The sequence below is a fragment of the Macrobrachium rosenbergii genome, chromosome 9, assembly GCF_040412425.1.
Source record: "Macrobrachium rosenbergii isolate ZJJX-2024 chromosome 9, ASM4041242v1, whole genome shotgun sequence".
In the NCBI taxonomy this organism is placed as follows: domain Eukaryota; kingdom Metazoa; phylum Arthropoda; class Malacostraca; order Decapoda; family Palaemonidae; genus Macrobrachium; species Macrobrachium rosenbergii.
In genome coordinates, this window is record NC_089749.1 from 12,640,162 (window position 1) to 12,652,661 (window position 12,500).

General features: G+C 37.4%; 1 protein-coding gene across 1 annotated transcript in view; it reads left to right on the top strand.

Moving 5' to 3' along the window:
* Positions 1-12,500, top strand: part of Ten-a (tenascin accessory) — a 1,082,171-nt gene that overhangs the window by 728,041 nt on the left and 341,630 nt on the right. Inside the window, 1 exon segment of the mRNA XM_067108410.1 lies at positions 1-13. This exon segment is cut by the window's left edge and continues 217 nt beyond it. Within this exon segment, the coding sequence (XP_066964511.1) occupies positions 1-13 (13 nt within the window).

The following is a 12,500-nucleotide window of genomic DNA, read 5'->3' on the forward strand; positions in this document are numbered from 1 at the left end:
GCTTGCTTTATCAGTAAGTGGTTCAGTGGTTCTTGAGTTGTTAGTTATTCTTTTTTTTTTTTTTTAGGTTTTTTGTTTTTCTTGTGTTTTTCATATCTTGTTTTTTTATCTTTTTTGTTATTCATTTTGTTTTTCTTATTTTGTTTTTCATATTTTTTTGTTGAGTTTTTTGTATTCCTTTGTTTTCCTTATTTTTTCATATTATGTTTTTTGACTTTTTTGTTATTCCTTTTCTTCTTATTTTGTTGTTGTGTGTTTTGTTATTCCTTTTGTTTTTCTTATGTTTTTCTTATTTTGTTTTGTAAGGTTTTTGTTATTCCTCTTGTTTTTCTTATGTTCTTTTTTTTAGTTTTATTTTGTTATTCATTTTCTTTTTCGTATTGTGTTTTTTGACAAATTTCAGTAATTTTTATTAATAGCAATTTTATTCTGTAAACATTGTTTTTAAAATTTCTGGTATTATCAACATACACAATCTGACACACAAGTTACACCCACTGGATTTCTTCTTATCTAAAAACATATTCAGTGTGCTTCTCTCATTGCTGTAATTTTCTGTAATTGCTTTTCTTTGGAGTTTTTATTTTAACAGCAACGAAATGATTAATAAGAGATAACGCTCTTTCCCTTGCCTTTATTCCTTTATTTATAATTGTTTAAGTGTACTTTATTATTTATAATTGTTTATGTATACTTTATTTATAATTGTGTATGTATACTCCTTATTTATAATTGTTTAATTATACTCTTTGTTCACAATTGTTTATGTGTACTCGTTATTTGTAATTGTTTGTGTATACTGTATAATTGTTTATGTATAATCTTTATATATAATTTTGTGTATACTCCTGATTTATAATTGTTTATGTATACTCTTTATTTATAATTTTTATTCATACTCTTTATTTATAATTGTTTAAGTATACTAATTTTTTGCAATTGTTATGTATACTTTATATAATTGTGTGTGCATACTCTAAATAATTGTTTGTTTGTATAGTGGCCTTGTGTAACAATATCAGAGTAGTCTGAAGAGGCAATTTGACGAAGCAATTCCCCCCACCACCTTCACCAACATTGTTCTTCGCCCCCTTTTTAGTCAACCGATTCACGAACCTACAAAAAAAAAAACCTTAATTGATTTTACCCAACCTGCTAAAAAAAAAAAAAACCCGCTTAATGAAGGCGGGTCAGAATAATATTGCTGACGACAAAGCGCTCGCAGTGTCGACAAACCTCAGGTGCCAAAGGTGTTGTCGAACGCCATAATCGCGTTTCAGAGGCGTCGATTTGCCTTTGTAAGAGGAGATAACCCACGGGAGGATATGAGCTGAGGGGGGAGGATAAGCTGATAGAAGTCCTTACGAAGATCCTTTTTGCACTGCGCAACGAATAGTGGGAATCCTATATAGTTCATTGCAAGCTCTCTCGACACTATTTTAGGCTGTGCTCTAGTGAAATGGAATTAATCATTCCGTTGAAGAGAGAGAGAGAGAGAGAGAGAGAGAGAGAGAGAGTATGCGGAATCATTCTGATTAATAATCCTGGGGCTGCCAATCACAGGCAGACCCTTTATACATCTTGATGTATAAAAATGTATATACAGTAGGATATATGTATAATCCATTTTTTTATAATTTTGCTCTCTCTCTCTCTCTCTCTCTCTCTCTCTCTCTCTCTCTCGCTGAAGTATTTACTTTAGACGTTTCACAGATTTTTATTTTCTTTACTTCTGTTATTCTTTTCACTTTCAATTTGTTTTTGTTGTTTATTTTTAACCATTCATTCTGTTTTTTTATTGCCTTTTAGTTTTTCTCTGTTTTTTTTTTTATGATTATAGTCTAACATTTATTGTTGTTGGCAGACATATCTTTTGACCTTTTGTTCTGCTTCCTAGTTCGTAAGTCAGACTGAAATTGTTTACACGTTTTATGTTTCTATTTTCCGTGTCTTTCCTTTATAAATGTTAAATTAGGTGTAATTTTTGAGTTCTTATTTAGTAATTATCTTGCAATTCTGAATTCTATTTTCGCATTTTGTTATGTCCAGTATCCTGTTTTGACGTTTCTATTCTATTCTTTTAGAAGCCAATGGTCCCTGCAGGCTTGTTCCGTATGTATAGGGGTTTATATCTGCTGAACAATAATCTCTGAGATTCTATATCAGTTCATCTATTAAATTTATACTTTATTTCCTTATTGCATTTACTGTATATTTTATTTCCTCGTTTATCTTTTACTTTGCACTGTATATATATTTTCATTCCTATTTTGCAGGAGGGATATTCTCTGTTCCTGCCCTCAACATATTCCAGCCCCTGTCCCTCTCCTCCTTCCCTCCTCCTCCTCCTGCCTCCCTTTCCACCTACCTCCCCCACCTACCTCCCTCTCCCTCCTCCTCTGCCTCCGCCTCGGCCCTCCCTCCTTTCTCCTCCTCCACCTTTGTAGGCCCTCCTCCCTCCTCCCCCTCCTCCTCCTCCTCCTCCTCCTCCTCCTTGATCCTCCACCTCCTCTCTTCTCCTCCTCCGCCTCCGGCCCTCCCCTCCCCTCCCCCCTCTCCTCCCCACCTTTGATCCTCCCTCCCTCTTCTCCTCCTCCGCCTTAGGCCCTCCCCCTCCTCCTCCTCCTCCTCCCTCTCCCCCTCCTCCTCCTCCTCCTCCTCCTCCTCCTCCTCCTCCTCCTCTCCCCTCCTCCTCCTCCCTCCCTCCTCCACCTCCCTCCTCCGCCTCTCCCTCCTCCTCCTCCTCCTCCTCCTCCTCACCCACCCACCCACCCACCCCGGAGGCAAATGGAAGCTATTTCATTTCCTTTTCCATTCGAGTTAAGAGGCCGTACCCTTTTCGGCCGGCCTCTTATCATTTTCAAGATGGTATCACTCGTCTGGCACTGTCTTGGAAAAGTGCCTATCCCGCGCTGACTCCGCTGCCGCTATTTCAGCTGCGTTTGTTGTTTCGAGATGAGAAAGAATAAAAGGGGAACCACTTTTATTATTATTTTTTGTTTTTTTGTTTTTTGGGGGCATTCGTCCGTGTGCCGTGTTGCTGCATCACGGTGATTGGGTCGGTTTACAGTCATTTTCTGTTTCTCTGTAAATGGTTTTTCAATCGTTTATGTCGAATCGTTACTATATAAATATATCATATTATTTCTTGTTCGTGATTATATGTATATATATATATATATATATTTATATATATATATATATATATATATACTGTGTATGTGTGTATATATATATATATATATACATATATATGTATATTTATATATGTGTGTGTGTCTGCATGTACACCCTCACCTAATCACCAGATAAATACGATAATTAATAATCTCAGGAAATTATTTTTTTATAAACGGAAATCGTATTTGGGGTCTTCTAAATATATATATTACCTTTTATGTAAGGCTGCTATGGCGCTAGCTAATTTCACGGAGGCTAAGTTTGATCACATTTTTGCTGGTTCGAGTTTCTGTTCAGTAACTCGAGTCTTCGTGGTTAATAATAGGATATAGATGTATGTATATATATGTATATATATATATATATATATATATATATATATATATATATATATATACATATATGTATGTGTATATATATATATATGTATATATTATATAAGGACATTATCTTTACGATAGGTGATTTGTATTTGCGTAAGAAAAATTATAGCTTTGTAACATAGCCTTAATCTTTACATTCTGATATGATGCTTTAGGATGACTGCACCAGATCAGTACTGTATTACATTTGGATGAAACCAATTTGATTTGCAAAGTTCTTAGGGAGAAGCGAATCAATGCCTTTATCAATCACAGGTAAAAAAAAAATAAATCAATCAATCAAGGAAGGTAAACTTTCGGATGCTTTCCCAAAGGAAACTACATTTCCACCTCTTCTAAAAGCAAGGGAAAGCATCAGGGGAAAACGAACGCAGCAGGAAGATTCCAGAGTTAGTAGAGGGGGAAGAAAGGAATAGTCAGGAGTGTACTGTATTCTTTAGGGAGTAATTGACTGGCATGTTCCTTTTCTACGAAATACTTTTGCATTCTTCGAAAGGACCGGCCAAATCCAGTGGACAGCCCCTCCTCCCCTCCTCCCCCCTCCTCCCCTCCCTCCTTTCCTCCTCCTCCTCCTCCTCCTCCTACCACCCACACACTCCCACCAGCATAAAAAGGATGAAGACCAGCCTAAAGAAGCCAGCACAGAATAATATAAAGTACAAGAATAAAACAAAGAAGAAGAAGAAGAAGAAGAAGAAGAAGCAGTCGCAGCCTGTTCCTTAAACCCTCCCCAAGCGGCACACAAAGTTCACTTTGAGATACGGAGCTTAAACTACGCCGAGCACCTACGAGCCTTTTGGGGCCAGTACTCGTTAAGGAGAGAGCTTCTCCCCCTGCGGGGTGCCGGGTGCCACAGACGGAATGACGAGGCTCCGGCGGTCTTCGCTTTTGTGCAGATGAAGTTCGAAATTCGAAATGGCGGCCTTGTTGTGTCTTCTGACCCTCCCTTTCCCTTTCTACTTATCCCCCTCCCTTCCCCTCCCTTCTCCTCAAGTTCTTTTTTCTTCGCTTTCAGATCTGTTTTAGGCCTAAATTTCAGTTCTGTGGTTTTATTAAGTTTAGGAAGTGGCTGTTCTGTATATGCGTGTGCGATATGTTTTACTTCTAAACCAGTTGCTAGGGACTAAATTATTTTATATATGTATATGTATATATAAAGATATAGATAGATAGATAGACAGATAAATAGATATATATGAAAATATAAATAAATGCATATTATTATTATTATTATTATTATTATTATTATTATTATTATTATTATTATTATTATTATTCAGAGGATAAACACCTATTCTAATGGAACAAGCTTACAGGGGCCAATGACTTGTAAATCAAGCTTCAGAAGAGTATAGATATTAATTCTCAGCATATTTAATATGCTGAGAATTAATTTTCTTCTCGTTTGTCACTTACGTGGCCATCTTTGCAATGTGATGAGAATATGTTTATGGAATAAAGGCATCTCATATTTCGACAATTTATGAACTAGTCACAGTGGTGAGAATGCACTATCTGATAAGAACGTAACTAAGGAATGAAAACTTTTCATGTTTAGACAAATTATGAAATTAAGTCACAGTGATGAGAATGCATTCTCATCCTATTGCACGTTCTCAGCCTCTTAGGTTAAACACTAACCCACCCCCCTCCACCTACGAGGCCACCTTTACAACGTAAGAATATGTTTATGGAATAAAAGACTTCTCCTGTTGTAACGATTTATGAAATTAAGTCACAGTGATGAGAATGCATTCTCGTCCAATTTTACGTCCTCGGCTGCCTGTACTTAACCTCCTCCTCCTCCTACTCCTCCTCCTCCTCCTCCTCTTCCAGGTCCTAGTAGGCACATGCATCCGGCGTGTTTATATTTCGTCCGGATACACGTATTTACTCGCAATTAGGCGCTCGCCATTATCTCTTTTTGATGACCTGGGCATGTCGGCTTGTAAATACGTCAGTTTTACGGCTGCATAGACTCGCGCCCCTCATGAGGCCGTAAAAGATAATTGTCTCTTTCACTATCTTTTACTATCTCGCTATCCACCTGGCCCCGGGCCCTGTTATGACTTCGACGGGAGTTTGGGCAGACGATAACCACCGCCCCCCCACACTCCCTTCTGTCCCTCCCCTCCCTACCTTCCCTCACCTCCTCCTTCCTTCTCCTCCTCCTTCCCTCCCCTTCCCCTCCCCCCTTCCTCCTCCCCCACTCCTCCTTCCCCTCCCCTCCTCCTCCCCTCCTCCTCCCCTCCCTCTTCCCCTCCTCCTCTCCTCCTTCCCGTCCCTTTCTCCTCCCCTCCCTCATCCCCCCCCCCTCCCCTTTCCTCCTCTTCCTCCCCTTCCCCTACTCCACCCTCCTCCCCATCCCCTTCCCATTCCTCCTCCCCCTTCCCTCCCTCCTCCCCTCCCTTTCCCCTCCCCTCTCCCTCCCCGCCTCTTCTTCCCCTTCCCTTTCATCCTCCTTCCTCCCCCCTCGGCCACACCCCTCCCCCTTGTTCCTGCCTTTTCGCTAGGTTTTGTTGGTTTAACGTACTGTTGTTTGTATCTGTTGTTTATGAAGTTTTTTAATGGCATTTTTTTACGCTATGGTTTTTTATTTACTTTTACGGGGCGGATTTAATTAAATTTTTGTTAAGAGTGCTACTGTATAGACTGTATGTTTAGGTAGTTAACACCGCCAAGTTTTGTTTCGATTTTTCTTTTCATATGTTTTTCTTGGTCTTTTATTTCGATTTTTCTTTTCATACTTTTTCTTGTCTTTTGTTTCGATTTTTCTTTCCATATTTTTTCTTCTCCGGAACGATCCGAAATATAATCATGAATCGGGCTGTCATAAGTAAGGAGACTTCGCAACTATGATCGCACGCTGTGTGTATGTCTTATTATGTATATGTATATATATGTATATATATATATGTATATATATAATATAACTTATCTTCCCTTTGGAGAGAGTCCTACCTCTAGGCGACAAACAACAAAATAAAGCAAGCACCAATATACTGTACAAGCAAACTCGGGGAAGGCCGGAGAGCCTTCATAAGCATGCTTGCAAGCTCGTAAAGTTTCGGGGGCCAGTTCAATTAATGAATCCTAAAAAGCAGCTTAATGAAGAAGAAGAAGAAGAAGAAGAGGGAGTAGACATTACAGGTTGCAATCACCGCTTCCTGAATAATAAAACTGGAGATTGCTTTTGGGGAAACGTTCCGGATTTCAGCTTAGTAAGTCGAATGATGTTACTACTGTTACATCATTTATTAAAACTCATTTTTGATGGGGAGAGAGAGAGAGAGAGAGAGAGAGAGAAAATGCTAGTGTCATCGATATCAAGATTAAGTTATTAAGACCTCATTTTTGATGGAGAGATTAAGTTATTAAGACCTCATTTTTGTTGGAGAGAGAGAGAGAAAATGCTAGTGACATCGATATCAAGATTTCTACTGCCCCGGTAATTAAAACATCTTTTTTTATTTTTTGAGAGAGAGAGAGAGAGAAAAAAATGCTAGTGACATCGATATCAAGATTTCTACTACATCAGTTATTAAGACCTCATTTTTTAATGGAGAGAGAGAGAGAGAGAGAGAGAGAGAGAGAGAGAGAGAGAGAGAGAGAGAGAGAGAGAGAATGCTAGTGACATCGATATCAAGGTTTCTACTACATCAGTTATTAAAGCATCTTTTTTTCTGAGAGAGAGAGAGAGAGAGAGAGAGAGAGAGAGAGAGAGAGAGAGAGAGAGAGAGAGAGAGAGAGAGAGAGAACTCTAGTAACGTCGATAATAAAATTTCATTTAGATAAATAGAGAGAGAGAGAGAGAGAGAATATGCTAGTAACGTCGACATCAAGAATTCATTTAGATAAGCATTGAAAATTCAAATAATTATAAATATTTCAAAAATGTAAAATAAGGAACTCGCAAAATACACCACAAAAATTCACAGTGAAAAATATACATTGCGACCAATATCTCAAGATACTCAAAAAATAAACGGATAAAAATTAACAGGACATAGAGAAAAACTATAACATTCCTCGGGAATTATGTAATCCACAATAATGAAAAGAAATCCCCAGTTTAATCATTCGGGAAGCGGTGATTGCTCCCTCTTCTTCTTCTTCATTAAGTTGCTTTGTAGGATTCATTAATTGAACTGGCCCCCGAGACTTTACGAGCTTGCAAGCACGCTTATGAAGGCGCTTCGGCCTTCCCCGAGTTTGCTTGAACGTTGGTGCTTTGTGTTTTGTTGTTTGTCGCCTGGAGGTAGGATGTCAAAGGGAAGAAGGTATATATATATATATATATATATATATATATATATATATATATATATATATATATATATATATATATGTGTGTGTGTAAGTATATTAGTATTATATATATATGCATATATATATTGTATTAATACATGCAGAAATGTTCCATTCCGGATCATTCCATTTTATCCATGAAAATGCAAAAGACAGTTTGAATTTTATTAATGTTAACTAGTTACCAGATGTATCCCTTCCTGACTTGTTCAGCTGAGGTTATACATACATATATATACATACATATATATATATATATATATATATATATATATATATATATGTATATCATACATGTAATCACGTAATGAAATATATGTATGTATGTTTGGAGATATGTCTCTCAGGTGGAAAGCATGTGTTATCCATGGGCCATACAAGATTTTGGAACTCTTTCAACTGCAGTGGCGCTAACTGCTTGCATTGTGGATAACGGTTTAACCAGTTTTTATTTTACATCTTTTCTGGCATTTTGTATTGAATTTCTAAATGCACGCTCAGTGCGTATTGTATATAATATAATGAAGGCAGTCACAGAATGAACAGCCAGTTTTAGTTTCTTTTTCCTGACATTTTGTATTGAAATCCTGATGCTAGTATTGCATATAGCCCCAAAGTTTTCTGTCCATGAACCTAGGTTTTTAGGTTTTGTTAGTAGGTTAGAGTTAGTATTGCACCAGTTAGGTTAGGTTAGATTGGTAGGTTAGGTTTGGTTAGGTTAGTTAGGTCAGATTGGTTGGTTAGGATAGGTTGGGTTAGGTTAGGTTAGGTTGCGTTAGGTTAGGTCAGTTTGGTACCTTAATTTGGGTGTGTGAAACATAATGGGATTATTTTCAAGAAAATTCTGTGGTTAGTTTTTGAGATATGGTGTCCCGCTTGTTTTTCAGGGAAAGGTCCCGATACTCGGTTAGATCTCTGGAAAATGCGTCCTGTTACGCTGTGAGAGCAATAAATGAACAATAGATGCCATATTGGTTTAGTGGTCATGATATCCACTGCCCAGTGTATCCGACACTCATTTCCAAAGAGGTATAAACGATCAAATCACATTCCATTAAACCGTGTTGTGCCTTTGTTGAATTGACTGGCCAGTTTAAGTACTTTGTGCTACCTAGTCGATGGTGGTGGGTGGAAGCAATAAATGATGGTAAGGTGTGTAGGACTAGCAGCCTCATTCCAAAACACTTACTGAAATCCTGGAAAGGTTGTCACGTTCCAGAGACACTCCATCAAAAGTTAAATGCATACAGGAGAGCTTTAAATATATATATATATATATATATATATATATATATATATATATATATATATATATATATATATATATATATATATATATATATATATAATTTGGAGAAAATTAGCCAGGGTTAATGACACAGCAGTTTGAAGAATTTTATATGAGTGTATGCGTAGTTTGAGAGGAGGTTCGTGGTTATAGGAGAGTTTGAAGAGCCAGTAAAGTCAGTAAGTGGTAAAATGAAGATAGACAGATACAGTTGAGGAAAAAAAAAAAAATACAGTATTTGGGGTTGCAGTTGGATGTCAGAATAGATATTTTACAAATTAATATGAGGATGGATTATGTATTCATGAGGAAAGTAAGAGAGAAAAACAGGTATGGTAGTTTGTATTGTACTTTAGGGTGAGCAAGTTGAAACGTCAATATATATATATATATATATATATATATATATATATATATATATATACACATATTCATATATATATATGTGTATGTATACATATATATTATATATATACATATATATGTGTGTGTATGTGTATTTATAATTGTATCCTGCATTCATGTAAGTGAAACTTGTACCTGCATTCATGTAAGTGAAACTACGTTCATGCGGTAAGCGTATGTGTGTGTGTGTATACTCATGTCCCCGTGTGCGTAGAGCCGTAATGTTTAATTTACATGAGGACCTGTTCCATTATGCGAACACATTATAGAAGTGATGTGCATATTTGCCCGCGTCTACTCCAAATAGACTGTTTATTTGAGGGTGGGCTGAGCTTACAACTCACGGTGACTCCCTCCTCCTCCTCCTCCTCCTCCTCCTCCTCCTCCCCTCCTCTTCCTCCTCCCCTCCTTTGTATCTTCTTTTGATTTTATATATTCCCCTGTCTTTTACTCCTGTTTGTTGATTTTCTTTGATTTTTATATATCCTCTTCCTCCTTTCCTCCCTCCTTTCCTCCTCCTCCTCCTTTTCATTTTGTGTGTTTGTCTTTCCTTTGATATTATGCGTTTATGTTGTTTACCTTTTGTTGATGTTTCTCCTCCTCCTCCTCCTCCTCCTCCTCCTCCTCCTCCTCCTCTTTTTATACTTGTTTGCATCTTCTTTTGATTTGTTTCGGTCATACGTTGTTTTACCTTTTGTTGTTTTTCCTTTTTGTAAGCTTTGTTGTATGTTTTCCTCTTGAGTTTTTTTTTTATGTTTGTTGTCGTGTTTTATTGTGCCCTTTAATTTTTATATGATGTTTTCCCTTTTGTTTTTTCTTTTGATGTTACCGATGATGTTTTTAATCCTTTCTGTTTTAGAGCTTCCGATTCTTTCCTGGAGTGCCGTCAGTGCACCTCACGTGGTGCACCGTAGGGCATTACTGAAGGTTCTTTGCAGCGTCCCTTCGGCCCCTAACTGCAACCCCTTTCATTCCTTTTTCTGTACCTCCCTTCATATTCCTTCTTCCATTTTCAACAATTGTTTCACATTGCAACTGCAAACAGGTTTTCCTCCTGTTACACCTTTCAAACATTCTACCTGAATGACCTCATAGGTCCCAGCGCTTGGCCGTTGGCCTAAATTCCATAATCCAGTCCAATCCAGTTCTATATTGACTGATGTTTCCAGCTTTGAATTTTTACCTTTCCTCACTATTTACTATGCAAAGCAGGCAGTTTGGATTCCTTACATAAATTTCATTTATCCGGCAAACTTACGCTCGATTCACGATTTGTATTCATAACTTTCCATGTCACTATTCATTTCAGTAATAATATTAAACCGGCCTGAAGTATAGTTTTCCTGAAGGTAGTCTTATGTATATCCTTAATATCGTTCAGAAAAATATTTTTTTCATTTGTGTTGATGTATATCACATATTAAACTATCCTCTTCCCAACAACTTTGGAATAAAAAAGAAATTTGGTAAAACAATGAAAAGAGAGAGAGAGAGAGAGAGAGAGAGAGAGAGAGAGAGAGAGAGAGAGAGAGAGAGATCCAGCCAGCCATCCCCAAAACGTAAACATTTTTCATTGAACTTCATCTCGATTGTGGATCGGCCTGTTGCAAAACAGGAGGAGAGGCTTTGCATGCTATTTTTCAACATGAAATAACACTTATCTCTCCTTTATTTCAAACAATAGCTTTTATTGTACGGCCGGATCCCGAGAGTTAAGTGGGAAATGAAAAGTTCCTCTCGGTGCATTATATTTTGTTTTGAGCTTTTAGTTTTTTTTTTTTTTTTTGCCTCCATAGGGTCAAATAATAATCGTGTCAACAATAACAACACGGGAAACAGCACTGGGAGACAATAACAATTTCAGATTGGATGGCTGAAGTTTTGTTTTTAAGAGAGATAGAGAGAGAGAGAGAGAGGGGGGGGGCCATTGTGGAGAGAGAGAGAGAGAGAGAGAGAATTACTTGTGTATTCGTAATCTGTTTTGACTGAAAGTCTGTTTCCCTACCGTATGCGTATAAAGTCTCCCTCCCCTCCCCCCTCTCCACTCTGTCCCCCCCTCCCCCTCCCCTCTCCCTCTCCACCCGATCTTTCCCCCTCCCCACAGCCATTCAACTGGCGAACGATATTTTATTTAAATCAACCTTGAATTATAAAACCATTTTATACCATTTTGTTTATGAACAATACACCTGAATCCCCTTTCCCTTTCATCGATATTTTTATTTTATTTTTCCTTTTGTTAAACCCCCGTCATTTCTCCCTCATTTGAGGCAAATCTCTCCATTCACGACGAATAGTTATGTAAATAGATCCGAATGTAAATAGATTTCGTTTAAATAGATTTCACGTAAATAGATTTCTTTGTTTACCGTCCTCTTTTTTTTTTTTTTTTTTTTTGGCCACCATTTTCGATTGTTGATTAGTGTTTATTGTAATAACCGGCAGAGCTTTGCAGTTAATGGAAATAAAAGGGGATTCGTCCGCCATACATAAAACGCTCACTGTGTTATTATTGTTTTTGCGTCTGATATTTGGTATTACAGTTCGATGGAATTGAATTTATCCGAGTACCCCCTTTCAACCCAGAGTTTTAAAAAAAAATAGAAAACGGGCTTTCATGGTCTTCAGTGAGAGCAGAAAGGGAATGGCCCGTTTGTTTGTTTGGGGCTGTAATTAGCCGGGAAATTAATATTTCACGTTGTAAGCTGGTTATTGTGGGGATTCTTAGAGTCGGGCATTATGCGAGATTAAGTGCATGGGCACTGATTAGGGTACTGAAAGGGCTTGGTACGGAAATAGAGTGCCTGAGCCTGCCTGTGAATACGCAGTAATGTATGTATGTATGTACATAAATATATGTATATATATATATGTGTCTGTGTATATATATATATATATATATATATATATATATATATATATATATATATATATAT